At 33.3% G+C, this 18,063-nt stretch overlaps 1 protein-coding gene across 1 annotated transcript; it reads right to left on the bottom strand.

Moving 5' to 3' along the window:
• Positions 1-4,221: 4,221 nt before the first annotated feature.
• LOC136276639 (uncharacterized) lies at positions 4,222-13,488 on the bottom strand. Its single transcript, XM_066089160.1, has 4 exons — positions 13,423-13,488; positions 8,081-8,232; positions 7,723-7,900; positions 4,222-7,322 (listed from the first exon to the last, which is right to left on the bottom strand). The coding sequence occupies exons 2-4, from the start codon at positions 8,195-8,197 to the stop codon at positions 5,917-5,919; spliced, it is 1,701 nt and encodes a 566-aa protein (XP_065945232.1). The 5' UTR covers positions 8,198-8,232; positions 13,423-13,488; the 3' UTR covers positions 4,222-5,916.
• Between the last annotated feature and the right edge of the window lie 4,575 nt (positions 13,489-18,063).

Below are 18,063 nucleotides of genomic sequence, written 5' to 3'. Positions count from 1 at the left end.
TATAGTTTACTCGATAATCTATGTTTCACATCTGTAAACTATAGTTAACACTGAAAACAATCATTTGCGGTTGTTAAACATAGTTTATCTGATAAATAAGGTTTGTGACTGGTGATTTACATCGCACCAGTAGCGTTACGACCATGCTACAACAACTGCAATGGCCAACACTCCAAGAGAGAAGATCTGCGGATCGAGCCATCATGAATTCCGCATTGTGAGGGGTCTGGTGGCCATACCAACCTCCTACCTCATACCAACTGGGACTATAGTGAGAGGCCACAACAAAAGATTCTTGATCCCTTACGCCAGATCTGATACGTACATGAACAAACATTCCTTCAAGCTGTGGACCAATCTACCAACATGTGTAATTGAGTGCAGTTCCGTCAACACCTTCAGGAACGAACTGTACATTGTCCTTTTTCAGTAACCACCATCTGGATGATTTTATAAGTATAAAGTGCCACCATGGTTTTTAAAATGCACCTGTATATAGATGGTTCGCTCGCACCGCGCATTAGCGCAACAGTTCGAAATTACACCATATGGTGGTCTGAACTATACGGGAAGAAGAAGAAGAAATAGTGTTTTATGATCAGTAAACTACGGTTTACAAATCTAAAGCACGCCAAATTCACATAAATTAGCAAAACATAGTTTCAAAGTCGATAAACTAGGTTTATCGGCTGTTAACTATATATAGTTTATGGATCCTAAACTATAGTTACCGACGTTAATCTATATTTCACATCTGTAAACTATAGTTTACGAATGCAAATCTATGTTTTTCTGTCTGGAAATACACGTTTACAATAGATTTTGCTAATAAATATAGATTCACATCTGTAAACTATAGTTTACATTCGTAAACTATAGTTTAGAGTTGATAAATATAGTTTCACGATTGTGAAACTATATATATCAGATAAACTATGTTTTACCATCGTTAATTATAGTTTTCGGTTCTAAACTATAGTTAACTGTTATTTGTATTTATAAATTAGAGAGGTTTAGCAAACCAACGTGTACGCGTACGTGTACGTGTAGAACGGAAAATATGTGCATTACGTCATCAGTTTGTGTAATGACGAAGTTCTACACGTATGTACCCGAATGAACATACGTGTAAATTGCAAAGTACCCGTAAGGTCGAACTTGTAGCCTCTGTTTCCCTGTTGTCTATTAATTTTAAAAAATATGTTAACTTTTCTTAAGCCTGAATATTCAATGCGAATACTGATATTTACCAACATAAATCTTCATTAGTGTTTAATATGTTATTGGAGTTTTATTTCACGCATCTCTTCCTCCAAAACATGCAACGGCTCCGTTATCTTTTTAATTTGCGATAAATAAAAATGTGCATATATAATGAATGATGTTTATTAAAATTAACACATGCAGAATTCCTACTTTTCGTTTATAAGCAACATTCTCAGCTTAGTAGGAGAGGATGTCCATAATTACATTAAAACATTTAAACGTACAAGTACACGTTACAACCGCTAAACAAGAAAAGTAATTGAGCTGGTACGGGTAGTTCTAACTTGTAACCTACACGTACAAGTACACGTACACGTTGGTCTGCTAAACCTCTCTATTATATCTAAAAGACATAAACTATAATTCACGATCCTATACTATAAACTATAATTTACGTTTGTTAATCATAGTTTATCGTCCTAAACTATGATTCACGTTCGTAAACTATAGTACTATATATAATATATAAACTATATATAAACATAGTTTTTGAGTATAAATGTGTGTTAACTATAGTTTTCATTTAAAATCTCGAGTAACCAATCGTGAGAGGCGATACAAAATATGCGCCATTGTAGAAAAAAGGGCTCTTCATAGGGAAGCACGTGCGAATTTGTCCTCTGTACAAAATATAGCCTACCCATATTTTCGCTGTTGCTGAACCACGTTGTGTAATATTTAAAGATAAAATTAATTCCATCAAACTGTGTATTAGTAATCGAAATGTGTCTAAAAATTGTACACGTCTGAATCCAATCAATATCGATCAACCAGACGCTCGGCTGTCTCCGTTAATCTCCGATTACCAAGAGAGACCCTCTGCTTGTTGGAGATTTACGGAGACAGCCGAGCGTCTGGTTGAACGAGACTATATTGAACTCTGGCGTAGGAATACATACAACTACAAAACACAATTAAATTGTTCGTACTATATAAAATCTGGCTATTTTCAAGTTTATAAATACGTTTCTTTTGAAAAACAATGGTACAGCATACAGTACACCGAATATTATCTATTATTTTCAAGATCTACGTCTTGTCAGTGGTGATGATTTGTGCTAAGGTCCAAACACAGTTTCACTTTCGGTTTGCCAGAGTATATAAATACATAGGAGAGTTGATTAAAATCAACTCCCAAAAACACATTGCGAATTCACGCCTCTGCGATATATGCAAAATGATGCATTACTTGAAATCACTATTAACATGATTAACACATTCATTTCGGGTGTTTTGAATCCGACGCGTTTCGTGCAAAATATGTAATTAAAAACGCATGTTTATGATTGGTATCAACAGAAAAGAAACAGATCTGCCCCATTGTGTGACAAACTACTAGTTTGTAGTTCTTGAGAAGAAGATTTTAACACATTTTACCTACATCTTTCTATGTTGAACTTTGAACCCTTCTTGGAGTCCCAGTATTGGTCTCGGGGTCACAATTTCAACAATATTTTCTACACTATCTGAGGATGCTTGAATATAATAATCTTCAAATTTTTTATAAAATGTTTTTATACATTTTCCCTATATTTTCAAAATTTAACTTGAACCCATCCTTGGATCCCAGTATTGGTCCGAGGGTCACGATTTTAAGAATTTAGAATCTTCATTATATATACAAGCTTTGATAAAATATGGGCATTTTTAGTGCAGTGGTCCTTGAGAAAAAAAAATTTCAGGACACGCCCCCTATTTTCACTGTTTCGTAATTATCTCCCTTTAAAAAAGTTTCGGTTTAACAATTTAGAATTCCCTTCCCGAATGGATACTTCGTACCACGTTTGGTTAAACATCGTCCCATTAAACTTGATTTTTTAAAACTGATTAGTATACAGCCATTCGTAAGAAATTTTTAATATTTCTGCAAGGCACAGGGTTTTGATTGGGTTACTGCAGGTCTGAAATCTACAATTCTTTAACAAAATTGAAAACAATTTTATTACTTTTTAGTATAATCACGAAAAAAAATCACGAAAATCAAAATTTGAAGACTTCATTTTTACCCTATAAATTCTCTAGAATGCAGGAGCTCTCGGGGGCCTCGCCCCCTGGGCCCCCATTAGTGCTTTGTCCTGGACCCTATAGCTATGGGGGCCTCAAGGCGGCCCTCAGACCCTTGCTTAAAATTGGTGCACCTCTAATTTCAAATCCTAGATCCACCCCCAGGAATCGGTTGTTGCAAACGCGTGTTGAAGTTTAAGATCATCAGTTTATTTTCTAAAAACCACAACACAATGAAATTAAGGCTACTTAACCAAGAAAAATGATTTTAAGCCATGCAGTTAAGACATTGCATATGCCTGATGTTACATAAAGCTTTGACTGTCTGGTCTTAGATGTTATGACCATGTTGGGACAAAGTTGTAATGTAAATAATTGTTACGTTGTCCAAAGTTTGGCGTAGGGCACACAACGTTGGGCCAACGTTGAACCACCGTGAAAAAGTCTATTACGTAAATCTCATTTTAAGGTTGGTTGGCGATACTTTGGTGGGCCAACATTGGGCCTGCACGAGTAATTTCAAAAAGAGGTAGATACATTGAGGTAGACAAAAACTTTGATAAACAAAAGTTTTTTTTATGAAAAGTTCAAGAAAATACAAATTAAAAACTCTTTCCCATTTGAATTAAGAATTTAACTCCTGTTCAGATGTCTAAATTATACTTTGGGGAATAGTTGTTGCCAACTTTGATCCCTGCTGAAACGATAACAGAGAGTAAGAATCTACTTGATAACATTGCATTGATTTGCAGAAAACAACAATGACGTATACGTCGACCAAATTGGTTATAATTACACTAGAAACCAAGGCAAGCATTTTAAAAAATTTGAATAGATATGTCCTTGGAGGCATGCATATGTCTTGATGGACAAAAAGTGACGCATAAAATACTAGTAATTGTCAATGGGAAACAATTCACACAGGAAAATCACCCCCTTCTGTGACTTCGTTAAAATAAATTTAAGGTATGTTTCGTTTTACTAACAAATACTTCACTACATTCACTACATTTATCTTATAGTTGATCATGCTTGTTTAATTAAGTTGATTGGTTTTAAGGCCGGAAACCCGAAAACTGCATTTAGTAAAATTGAAAGAGTCTGGTTTTCAAAAGGCTGATTTGAAATTGGACTCCCAACCAAAATAAAGTCCAAGATCCATATGAATTAAGACAATTCTAGTCATCGGTAGTGGAAAGGAATAGGTAAGTTAACTATGTAAGATGAAAGAAAAAGCTTTCTGTCATTAGCAAAGCAAACGGGGTTTTCTTTGAAGAAAATTTGTCATGTTCTTGAAGTAAAGTCCCCTCCCCACACATAGCACACAGGAAAAAGGCAAGGATACGCATTTATCCTATAACAAGCAAAAAATCGCCATAATGTAAAATTTGACCACCTCTGCAAAAATCAGTTTTAAAGATCACATGTACAAGCGCAAAATAAAGAAATATTTTCCCGGTTGTTTCCGAATTTCATCTACCTTAATCTACGGTCACACTACCCATAAATAAGAAGGTGTGTATTGTTTCACTGTGAAAATTATAGAATAAATAAACACAGTGAGTAGGTACAGAAGCGCCCTCAAGAGTGCAATTTATTACATATGAATTACACAATTTTTTTCTGGTAAATCCTCAGTTCTCTACAATAATGAGAAAAATTGTTAATAGCAATAAAATGATATATGAAAACGAATTTGGGTGGGTGAGTGGGAGGGGGCCACGCCATACTGCAAGAAGAGGGAGCCTTCGAATGGCGCTAAACTCTTTACTCACTTAACACGAGAAGTCGCACTTCTATAATTTAAATACTTGTATAATAGGTGAAATACTTATTATAGAAACCAATCAAATTTGGTTTCCGGTATAAATATAAAAAACAACAACACGTGTTCGATAGATATACGTGTCACCATAATAAATATATATATTCCTTAATAATCAAACTATTAATTAAAAAAATACAATACTTCTTTTCACAAAATGTTAAATGGTCTAAAAATGTACATGGATTATTTAAAAGACTTCAATGACATTATAGTAAATGTATTTTTATATATATAACAGCTGGTTATCATTTGCATGAATCATCAAAAATCAAAATCCAAGTAATATACTTCTCTCTATTTTATGTACAATTGATCTGCAAAAAAACAAAAACAAAAACAAAAACAAAAACAACTTCCTATCTTTGAAGCAATAGGAGGATTATCTGTACAGTAGGTGCACTCTATATATAAATAGCTAAATTCAACAGCTGTTATTGTTTTGCCAAAATTATCAAAAATCAAAATGCAAATAATCTCCGATATATGTACAATTGATCTGAAAGACACTTCATATCTTGAAAACTGTAGAAGGTGTTATCCGTCCATAAGAGGTTCTCTTTTGCCCGCCATTTTCTCCATTTTAAATATCGGAGTTTTCCTAAGGAAATTCCAGTAAAAAAAACAAACTACTCGAAAAAATATATGCTCAGCATAATATCAATATTTCTTGTTCCTAATCATTTTTAATCTCAGTAATATCAGAAACATTGATATTGTTAAAACACTCTATAAAACAAACATTTGTAAGTTTCTCGGCGGCTGAACAATCTTTAGTAATAATTCGTGGCACTGGAGATGACACCTTTAACACATTCCATCTATAGAAGGGAAAACATTTTTGAATGAATATTTATTTCCCGGCCGTGGTTTTTAATTTCCAAACAACCCATTCTTTGATCGGTTGACAAATTTGAATAACATTCAGTTTGTTTGAAACTGAGATTTGCCCTTTTATGAGCAAGACTTGCAGATGAAATTTCATCAGCGGATTTTCTTTTTCGATCCATAGGGTCATTAATGTCCGATCTAATTTCTCTTGAGCGTTTGAAAGGATTTTCCTGTACTTTCAAATATGGCTGATGGTTGTTTCTTACTTTAAAACCAGATTGTTTCCCCTCAAAATCTATAATACCGTTTTGTGATTTGAGAAAAGTATGCGGTAGAAATGTCTCATCTTTGTTGACTGGGTGTAAATAACATGTAGGTGCCGAGTCTTCATTTTGAATTACAAGTGAATCTTCAGACAAATTGTGGTGTCTCTGTATCCATTCAAATGTTTCTGGTTTCGGTTTTGGGACCACAGTCGATGTGCTGATGTCGGACAAGCCTCCATCACTGCCATTAGAGTGGTGTTCGTGTTGCCATTCGCGGTTTGATTTTGGGATAAAGGATTCTGAAGAAACGTTTCGAATACTACTAGTTGATTCGAATATGTTCCGCAATTCATATGTATTTGATTCTTGGATTGTTTTTGTTGTAGTGCTGAATTTTGACTCGTTTTTAATAACACTAGTTTGTTGGAGTCCTTGTAGGTTTTCGTGTATGTTTACTTCAGGGATTATTGTAGTTGTAGTACTGCGTTCGGATACGCTTCCTTCGCTCCCACTGGGATACGACAATTCAGCGGACCCACAAACACAATTCAGGTGACTCTGGCTAGCAATCCGTTTGGCTATATGGGAATAATTTTCTTGAAGGGATTCCTTAAAAATATTGACGTAGATTTTTCCCCATTCTGGATGAGACAATTTCTTAAAGATTTCCTGCCAAATGTGATCTTTGGTTTTGTCCTTTTTAATTAAAGAATACATTTCTTGAAGACCTATTACACGTTTTTCACAAAGGTGGTCTTGGATCTGCTGTATATTCACTTTTTCAATAATAAAGCATCGGATGCATTTAAAATGTTTTTCTTTCTCTTTCTTTTTTGCCTCATATGCTACATTAAGTTTTTCTCCAATGTGAGGGTAAAACTCTTCTTTGGCAACCAGACTAAGAAACTCCTGAAACTTTCCTTTGTTTTTTCGAGCTAATATTGAGGCCAATAATCTTATCTTGTTTGGTCTATTCTCTTCTCTTAGTTCCTGGTTCTCATTGTCTGTTAAAATGCCAGTTTGAAACATCTCGTCCATTATTAAACCATGCGACAGATCAACGTCTTGTACTAACATCATAATATTTTCTTGTAGTACTTCCCCATGAATACATTCATCTACACCGGAATCTAAAATTTGTTTTCAATTATATGTACATATCAGACACGCTTTTCTAATATGGCAAGTATATATATATATATATATATATATATATATATATATATATATATATATATATATATATATATATATAATTGAATCCTTGTATAGGGCACAAGACGTGTTAAGTCGAAAAAAATAGCTTTCTTTTTTACATTTTCAGTTTTACAAATTTGTCTTTAATAATATCAATGTTAGCTTCTGTTTTTGGACCTCATCTAAAGACAATCTAGGATTGTGATCCGTAAAACAACATACATCTTATAAATTACATCTCAGTTAATGTACTATTGTTTTAAGTTGAGATATAAACTGTATAAGAAAAATTTATTCATCGGTAATGTTTTTTTCATGTTTGAATTATCTTACCTGGTAAGGTTGGTTTTACTACACATGGATTTGATATAATCGGCGTTTTGTTTTTAACAATATATCCGATCTCTTCTATTTGCTTTTTTGCTTGCAGTTGCTGCCATTTTACAGTTCGAAGATCTGCTTTCATTTTCTTACAATCTCTTTCAAGTCTTCTAACTGTATGTTCTATATTCTGTAAGTGACATCCAAAAAATTCAAATAAAGAGTTTTGGTAACATCTGAATGTAAAATGGAGTTATATATAAACAAAGTAGGTCCACAGTTACTTTGCTGACCATAATTTAACCTTAACCTAAAATAAAAGGATGAGATGTTACAATTGTAGTTGGAATTACCAGATATACGAACATACCTTCAATAAGTGGATAATTTTAGGACAGTTTTTCTGATCAATGAGGTCAGTGTCTCTAATTACACAGGCAGCAGAGTTATCTCCTTTTTCTTTATGATCATTGCCCATATTTTCCATTTCTGTTGATATAATCGTGCAATGCCTTCACTTACCTAGAATAATAGATAGTTGATGGTTTTATTGATCATTGAATTAAAATTGTTGTTAATTACCTTAAAATCTTTATACATAGGTTTTATTCAAATGGTTAAAATATTTTTAAAAGGATAGACTACAGTTCAGGTTTCTGAATTCAGAGAAAAGTTGTTTTAAAGATGCTTAAGAATTATATCTAGATCATATAGGGGTGCATTGGAACATACTTTCTCAAATCATGTGTAGGCAAACGTTTATTAAGTTAGTCAATCGTTTCTTAAAATGATTTACTTTATTTTTTCAACTAGAAAAAATTGGCTCAATTGTTAGCAAAATATACAGATCCAAATATTTTTGCTTAATGGATACCATAACTTTTGATTAAATAGACAATAATTGAAAAATTAATTATCCATTTATAGTCATAGCTTTACATACCCAAACATACAGTCACTTCTTTCAGAAACGCAACTTTGACCTGACAAAATATTTTGTCAAAAGCCGTCTTTTTGTCTGTTAATGATTTTTTCAAAGTGTATTAAGATATTGCTTTCAAGAGACTGCAATAAAACTGTCCTTTAATCACAAGGAGTGCTAACATGTTTTACGGTGCGACCGTTGGGGCGAACACAGCATGTTATCAAACAATGAATTATAATAAATCAATAAAAATAAAATTAACAACGTATTTGAATGCAAAAAAATAAAACATAACGTTATTTATTTTTCAGTTAATTTTCATTATTCATAGTTTATAAGATTTGTTATAAGTTATTTTTTATATGTAGAACAGTAGTTTAATCTCAGATTCAATGTTGTTGAATAATAAAGATTTTAATATATAAATACTCATTGCACTGTATCTCCTCTTTTAATATGATTGTAACGTCAGTTCAGCCCCCTTTTTTTGCAGTAGACATTTTTTCTTAAACCTTCATATAAAAATTGACTCATCATACAGCCCCCCCCCCCTCAATGTAAAAAAATAACATTTCCCTTTTTTTCAATATACACATAGAAAATCGACTTATCATGGATTTGTCCCCTCCACTTAAAAAAAAAAATTAATGTTTAATTTTTTTTTTTAATTTACGCTTTACGCTTACAAATATTTGCTTATCATATTAAAAGAACATGGTGCCCCCCTCCCCCCCCCCCCCCGCATCTATACTACTATATTAAAATAATAGACTCGAATTTTTGGTCTTTAATATCGAGAATTCGGAAGAATACTGTCTTTTGTTTTATATATTTTAGACATCATTGGTACTTGAAGAATACCAATTTGTTTTAATTTTTTCTCAGTTAAGCTTCGCTAATTAATAATCAACGAAAATTCCTCAAAAAATTCCGGAAATCACCTGGATTTTTTGGATTTTACAATCTTGCAAAACATTCACGCTATCGGAATCTTTAGTTTATGTTTCCACAATATCACATCTGCATGAATAAACTCAGAAATGATAATCCAAATACGGGTAAATTTTCATTGGACTTTTGCTTTATATTCTGTTCATGTATATATTAAAGATTTCTTATGAGAGAAAGTATAAGATAACAAATATACATTTGAAGTACTTTTGTCTTCGTGATGATAAAATTATTTGATTACATGCCAAAAAAAGTTACATTATATTTCTTAGGAGAGTGAAGATAGAATATGTTTTATCGTAAAAATGAATAATGTCCTACGGACCCAGTTTTACAAAGAAAATATGTGTACGTTGGTGAAAAGGTGTTGAATTCTTCCATTCTATGGATTAAATTTTTTAGTTGAAAGGTATTTGCAGTCTCAAAAAGGTTTGTTGTGATGAATTTGACTGTTATTTTCAAGGCAACCTCCTTAACTTTCTCCAAAATCGTTCCGGAACGATTCAGCAATTTTCTGCTACACTACGGGTATAAGGAAGGGATTCTAACTGTGGTGAGGGCCTTTCCCGAGACTCAGTTAGATTATTCAAACTAAGTAAAGTGAAGTGAAATTAATAGCATTATTGTAGGCTCATAGCTTTGGTATGGAAATGTCAATAATAAGGTGTGTCGATGTACCTATTTCGTAAATGTAAAATATGCAATGTCAACCCGTGCACTCACGGGTCAAAGTCTAGTGTGATAAATGGAAGTGAAAATAAAGAAACCATTGAACTGCTAAAGAGCTTAAGGATTAGAATTTTCATGATTTTTTTTCTTTTTGCTTGCCTGCCATCCACCCACCCATTCCCTTTTTAAAAAAGGCGATGCTACGTGTACGTTTCAGGAATTTACCGTAATTAAAGTGAATAAAATAAATGTGAGCATTCATGCCAATGAGTGCAATTCACAACTGTTTCCTGTATCTGAAGAAATGTCCTTATTCTTCAGCTGTTCTTCAGCTTAGCCTTTGCAAGATTTTGAGAGGATTTTGGTCATTTCAGCAGATTTACAATAACTTCAATTAGAGTAATTTCTCCTTATCAGTGCTTATTGTGACGTCAAAGCTGACGTTGGTTAAGTGTCGCCTGACTCTTTAAAATTCCCCTGAGAAATAAAAGTACGCGAGGTATACTGTTTTATTTACTTAAAAAAACATCATGTTCTTAAAATTACATATCTTATATATGCTTCTCAAAAGTTGAACTTTCTCGCGAGAACGTGAGGTTGGAAACCATTGGTACTATGAATTGTGGGTCAAAATTTACTGACGCCGAAAAAATCTATCGGATCAATGTGTAAACCTTTGTGACGTCACTCGATTATTTTTGATTGAGAGTGTACTGACGTGAACTTTAGAGGTAGCACTGACTGTATGTATCGTTTTTGTTTTTATATTGTCTTCCTGATTCTCGTGAGAGTGTGATAAAAATTGCCATGATTACGGGGAACTACTGGGACCATTAAAACAATGCATTACTGGTCCGATTTACTGACGCCAAAAAAATCCGTTGAATGAATGTGCAACTAGTCCGAATTTTCTATTCACACATGCCTTGCCGGTAGAGCTCGCTTCGCTCCGGCGCTGTGCGCCGGCGAGCTGCGCTCGCTATTAAAACAGTGAATTAGGAAAAGTTACAATTAACGGACATTTATTACAGTGTGTAAGTAAGATAAGCATGCAAAGTAATTGCAAAGAGGATCAAAATATTATTTTATATAGGATAAGGGGGTCATTATTTTTCGACTTTACGCGCGTTAGCGTGTTAAATATATTATAGCGAGCGCAGCTCGCCGGCGCGCAGCGCCGGAGCGAAGTGAGCTCTACCGGCAAGGCATGTGTGAATAGAAAATTCGGACTAGTTGCACATTCATTCAATTGAAGCGAGCTCTACCGGCAAGGCATGTGTAAATAGAAAATTCGGACTAGTTGCACATTCATTCAACGGATTTTTTTGGCGTCAGTAAATCGGACCAGTAATGCATTGTTTTAATCGTCCCAGACATTCATCGCCTTTTTTTTTTACTGAACAGGGAATGGGTGGGTGGGAGGGTGGATGGCAGCCTCATCCAAAAAATCTTTGCAAGCAAAAAGAAAAAAAAAATGAAAATTCTAACCCTTCAGCTCTTTAGCAGTTCAACGGTTTCCTTATTTTCGATTCCATTTATTACATGCAAGGGGGGGGGGCATGTTCTTTTAATATGATAAGCAAAATGATAATTAAACATTAATTTTTTTTTAAAAGTGGAGGGGGCAAATCTAAGATAAGTCGATTTTCTATGTGTAAATTGAAAAAAAAAAAGGAAATATTATTTTTTTAACATAGGGGAGGGGGGGAGCTTTATTATGAATCAAGTTTTATATGAAGGTTTAAGAATAAATGGCTACTGCAAAAAAGGGGGCTGAACTGACGTTACAATCACTTTAAAAGAGGAGATACAGTGCAATGAATATTTATATATTAAAATCTTTATTATTCATTAACATTGTATCTGAGATTAAACTACTGTTTTACTTATAAATAAATAAATTGTAACAAATCTTATAAACTATGAATAATGAAAATTTACTGAAAAATAGGTAACGTTATGTTTTATTTTTTTTTTTGCATTCAAATTTTACGTTGTTAATTTTATTTTTATTGATTTATTATAATTCATTGTTTGATCACATGCTGTGCTCGCCCCAACGGTCGCACCGTAAAACATATTAATATGTTGTTGCTTTAACATTTTGAACAGTCTCTTAAATGAGAATGGAAACTATGAGAAGGGTTTAATATTTTTCTGCCATAATATATTGACCCCCTCTCCAATATCAAAAGAAAATGGAAGGTGTGTCAATATTTCGCAGCCATACTATTTTGAACTCCAGATTTACTATTCTATAGGGGTTCAATATTTCGAAGCGAGATATTGAGGACTGGTTGAGAATATCACACTTTTGGATGACCTGAAAAAGAAACAGCCGAATCGTCTCCTATGTGAATTTGAGTCCGACATCATCATGATTATTTCGTGCAGTCCGGGATTTTTCTTAGGTAACTGTAGGTTTCGACAAATCGATAAACGGAGCGTATATATTTCAGTCCTGTCAGTTTCAGTCGCTGTAGGTTTTGACCAGTCGATAAACAGGGCGTTTAGACTTCAGTCTGGCTGTTTCTATAGAGCTATGAATTAACTATAAATTCACGTAAAAAATAGAGGGAATCATACTCGGTAGATGTAAATATAATAAGATTAACGTCTTTGAACTTTGCTATGCATTGCGTACGTATCAGTAATCAAAATATTTCCTTATGATTGATAAATGATTCATTGTAAGTATAAAAACTAAATATTTTTGTATACAAGCAATTAAAGTAAAACAAAATAACACTGAGTTTTGTAGATAGCCTACATAAAAAAAATAATGATCCAATTTGATCCTTAATACTGCGTTTATTGATATGAGTATCATAACAACGAGGAAATTCATATTTATTTCCTAACCTAACATTTCCTTTCTATTAAATGTTAAATCAAAACGAAAGTAAGGTATCGGGAGTCATTAACAAAAAAAAAAGAAAGACCCCTAAAATTAATAGATACCCATATCTCTAGCATAAGTTCTTTTTTTTCATAATTAATTTTTTTCAAGGAACAGACATACAGAACAAACATTCAGTCACACACACACACACATACACACCCACACTTATGAAAAACACCTAAATGTATTATTTAGTGGCTTATTTTTTAGCTCTAGCATAAGTTGTATATGAAAACGAAAAAGAGATAAGGTAATATAAACCTACCGTAAACCATATCTGTATGGTCTTGTAGTCGTTTTATCACATACTTGCTGTGTCATGTGATCGATGTGTAATTCTGTGACGTACATGTATTACATAGTAACAACCTTGAACTTGGGACTGTTCGGAGAGACGCAAGCGCTCTGCGTTTCCAGTAAACATTATTGATACATGTAATTACTTTCACCAAATATGATTCCTGACAGGACTGAAATCTACAGGATCCGGTTCTAACCAGGTTATCGATCGGTCGAAACCTTCAGCAACGTTAGGCCAACATTGGGCCAGTATTGTCAATTTTTTATCAATGTTAAACGTTAGTTGGGAACATAACATTGAACCACCAATAGGTTAATGTTGTAAATGTTCTATTTTATGATAGTTAAGACCATAATATCGGCCCAACGTTGACCCAACGTCTGGTAAATAACTTTTCTTTTATTAGTTGAAAGGTTTTTGTCAATTGCATATATTGATACACGTATTAACTTAATATTTGTTTTTTGGTTTTCCCCCTTATATTGACCATGGAATGGAATAAATAATAGCTAAAAATACTGTAAACTGATACATGTACTCCTTAATTAAAGGAAACATGAAAATATATAAAAGCTTTTTCTTTAAATAATGATTTAGATTATTTTTGCAGTTTTTTAATAGGCAAAACTCAGAATGAAGAGATTCCTAAAGAACTATTTTGTTGCATAATTGTTCTTAAATGTAAAATTTAAGAAGCCGATCCTGAGATGTAAGAGCCCAATCACCGACCAACCATTAAAAAAGGAGTTTCAGAGCGTAGGACTGGCCATTTCCATGGTTATTGTAATATCTGATCTACTGGGACGGTAAAATCTGCTTCCTGATGACATAGCATGTCCAGTGGTCCACTAGTGTAGAGTTTGTTTTAAGAGAGAATTTAACAGTTACAAATCAGATAATAAAACAGAAATGTAAATACATGTATTATTCATATTAAGAAACTGTAGATATTAAGGAAATTTAATTAACTTAAACACTTAAGCTCACATTTTTTGAAGAACGTTTTCACTTTTATTTAAAGGCAATGTTTGAGCTGACCTCCGTTTGTTAATTTTCCATTCACATAGAGATTTGATTTTGTGGTTATAGATTTTTCATTCGAACGACTTTGACTTGAAAACGACTTTAAAAGCGGATCTTACATCTAATTTCAATTAGATTGAAATAATTCTGATATAATAGCTACAATTAACAATTTTAAATTATCATACAATAAACATTGCTTTATCAATCGTCAGTAAAACATATTATAGCCGTGTGAATATTTTTCCTAGACATGACACCTTCTCTCATTCATTAGCACTAAGTGAATGATTTAAGGACAGTCTACTTATTTTTTTCTCTGACTTATCTCTGAACATTTAACAATTAATGTCTTTATCATTCTGTTGCTTTAGTTTTAATAATATAACAGCCAATCAGGAAAGGTCTCCCCCAAAGTTAGACGTGATTCATTCACTTCCGGTCTCTGTTTTCTAATTATATCGATTTAAAAAGCAGTAGACTGAATTCAGAGTATAATTTTCAATAAAAGGAACGGTTGTATCGTAATTCGTGTAGATGATGCACAAGTTTACACAAAAAAGTAGGAAGTGGCGAACGGGGAATATTAATATTACATGAATCGCTGCCAGAAAGTCGTGTCAGATGAGCCGGTCTAAAAAATCGAAATGGCGACCGTGACGAACCTTATTATTGTTATAGTATTTGAAATAATCTTTAAGTCAAAAGAAATATTTCTAACGTCAGGTTTCTGTGTTTGTTATCGGTATATAAATGTTAAATTTGTTCGGTAATTCAGCAGCTAGAGAGTTTTCGGAATTTTAATAAACCTTGTATAAAGGATACCGACGAATAAATTTTCCCTTGGATCACAAAATTAAATAAATCTAATAATTCAAATTGTCGACCTAGTAATAGTTGTTTTGAATTTCTGCTTAGTTGATGTTTTTAAAATTTCCCTTAAGGAGTTAATTTTACATAAAATACCACTGTGTCAATTTTCTAAAATTATGAAGGACAATCCAGGCCAGGATTTTGTAAAGATTTTAGACCAAAATTTTAGACAATTGCAAAAAGTCAAATTTTAACATAGATTTAAACACCTAATTCAAACTCATAAATTTTTAAGCATATTCGAGAAAAAGGTGGACAATTACAAATTCAAACTTTCACGACCCCCCGTCTCTCAGTACTCTCAGTACTTTGATTTTGTTACCTTGCAGGGGCACGTTTCACTAAAAGGCGAACGCCCGGCGTAACCTTACGCCTGTTGTAAGTCCGGACTTAACGAGGCCGAGTACAGAACGAGTACGCACGCTTTCGCGCAGCGTTTCATTTGTATTGTGACGTCATCTTTTTGCTTGTTTGACGCCATGGCGTGATAGTTTTATCTGCAGATATTCAGCGAAATTTGTTGAAAATGGCTCGTTTAATGCGTAAAATTAATGTTATATTGTGGAATAAACATAACTGTCTCGAAGTATAAGCTATATTTGGGCTCGGGTCGAAAAAGTGAAGAGGGTTCAGCAGGCCAAACCCTCTGTCACGTTTTCTTAACCCGCCTAAATATAGCTTAATTCATATATTTCAAGACAGTAACCATGTATTTTATATTAATGACCCTTAATATGTGATGTTATATATTTTTTTATTACTTAAATATGTCTGAAGGCTTTAATAATACTATAAAGATCACCTTTTCCGCCTTTGTCAAATAAAAAATAGCCATTATCTGACAAATCTGGGAAATTGGGCATACAAAAATCAACTTTGATAAGACCCCTGGAACAAACCAGGACCATTTGACCATTGTTTGACCATTTGATGCCTTTTAGCAATAACTTTAATATGTAGAACAGAAAAAGAAATCCCTAGGGCAGAAGTTAAAAAAAATGTGCAAAATTGATACATTTCAAGCGAAATCCCATAGGGTCCTATGTTAAAGATTACCAAACTTTGAGATGACCCCCTAAACAAACGGTGTGGTAAATGTCTTATTTTTTAATCTTAAAATAATAATTATATCAGTAGAAATTCAGGTAAAAAATTTCATTAAAAAATCTAGGGCAGAACTAATTAGACCCGGCCTCGTTAAGTCAAATATTTGGACTAAGGCCCGTGACACTAAAAGGCGTTACTTTGCGCCCGCTTTAAGTTAAGACAAAAATCTACGCCTAGCCAAGGGTAGTCGTAACTTATGGCGTAAACAGGAATTGACTGCTAATTCTGTTGATGAGAATATCGGTGCTGGCCGTAATTAAATTGTACAATTTGTCATGTAAATTTTGTTTATTTTATATGAAATTAAGAAAATAGAGAGTTTTGATAGATGGTAGCAATTCTCGAATAGAAACTTTCTTACCATGTTTTATGCACATTCTTTATATTTGCACTTGCCGTTAAAATGACATATTTAGACAATCGATATATAGTTTTCATTTGATTATTTTTATTCAATAATTTGATTTACGTTTCATATTTTTAAGTAAATTTGGCAATGAATAATGCAGAAAATATACATACATGATGCACATGTAGTACAAAGGTATATTTGTATAAGAAACGTCTAGCATTTCAAGCATTTCATCCCCCCTCCCCCAACTTCCACGCAAAATATGTGTGAGCGGGATATTTTGAAATTTAAAACTCACTAAGTGAATTGACTTTTATATTTTCCTCTTTTTTTATTTCATTTTTTGAGTAAAAGGTGTTAGCTTAAGTAGTCTAACTAAGGTTAATCACAAAAGTTTTTTCAGTATTGTTAAAATGTAAATACCAAAATATGATGAAAGCTCCAACTATGTTTTAGAGTCGTCAAAAGTCCCTCATTTTTTTTTAAATTTTAGATAATTTATTTATCATACAACCGATGCAAAACACTGACACCAGATTAAATAGATTTTATTTCGGAGGTTACATACAACTTCAAATTTATATGAAGCCTCGTTCAATATACTAAATACACATGTAAGTGTACTTGGGTAGTTTATGTTGAGTCCACCATACGTCTGACACACACATCTGTACCTTGGATCTGATAACGCCTTTTAGTGAAACGGGCTCCAGGGGCCCGTTTCACTAAAAGGCGTCAGATACGACGAAACTTAAGTTAGACCTTAGGGCGTACGCAAAAATTTAGTCCGGCGTAAACTGCGTTTCACTAAGAGGCTTACGCCTGGCCGTAAACACTAGTATCGGACAAAGTTAAGGCCAGACTTACGTCCTTGACAACGAGCTTATGCACATGCGCAGACAGATGATAAACAGTAGAAAGGAAGATTGATATATATATAGATAGATAGATAGATAGATAGATAGATAGATAGATAGATAGATAGATAGATATTCTTTAGATAGATAAAAAGATAGAAACTTGTCAATTGTGTTTGCGCGCGAGCGCGCGCGCGAGAGAGAGAGGGAGAACCGTAAAGTATTCAGGCATATTAATCCTGTTAAGTGACAAAATCACAAAGCAAAACTTGCTAAAATGTTTTATTTGAAAGGTATATTTGATGAAGCATATAGGATATGTTCATTCAAAATTATCAACTCAAAAGAACTATTTTGTTATCGATATCTACGGTGATTTAACAATGCTTCGAA

Source organism: Magallana gigas, chromosome 6, assembly GCF_963853765.1.
Source record: "Magallana gigas chromosome 6, xbMagGiga1.1, whole genome shotgun sequence".
Lineage (NCBI taxonomy): Eukaryota > Metazoa > Mollusca > Bivalvia > Ostreida > Ostreidae > Magallana > Magallana gigas.
The sequence above is the reverse complement of the archived record's forward strand: the minus strand, read 5'-3'. Positions and strand labels throughout refer to the sequence as shown.

What these genes read in the sequence shown, in the direction of transcription:
- LOC136276639 (XM_066089160.1), bottom strand. Translation starts at nt 8,197, where the DNA reads ATGGAAAATATGGGCAATGATCATAAAGAAAAAGGAGATAACTCTGCT. An exon ending in AAATTATCCACTTATTGAAG is followed by an intron (nt 7,901 to 8,080) that starts GTATGTTCGTAT and finishes TGTCACTTACAG; the next exon opens with AATATAGAACATACAGTTAG. An exon ending in AGTAAAACCAACCTTACCAG is followed by an intron (nt 7,323 to 7,722) that starts GTAAGATAATTC and finishes AACAAATTTTAG; the next exon opens with ATTCCGGTGTAGATGAATGT.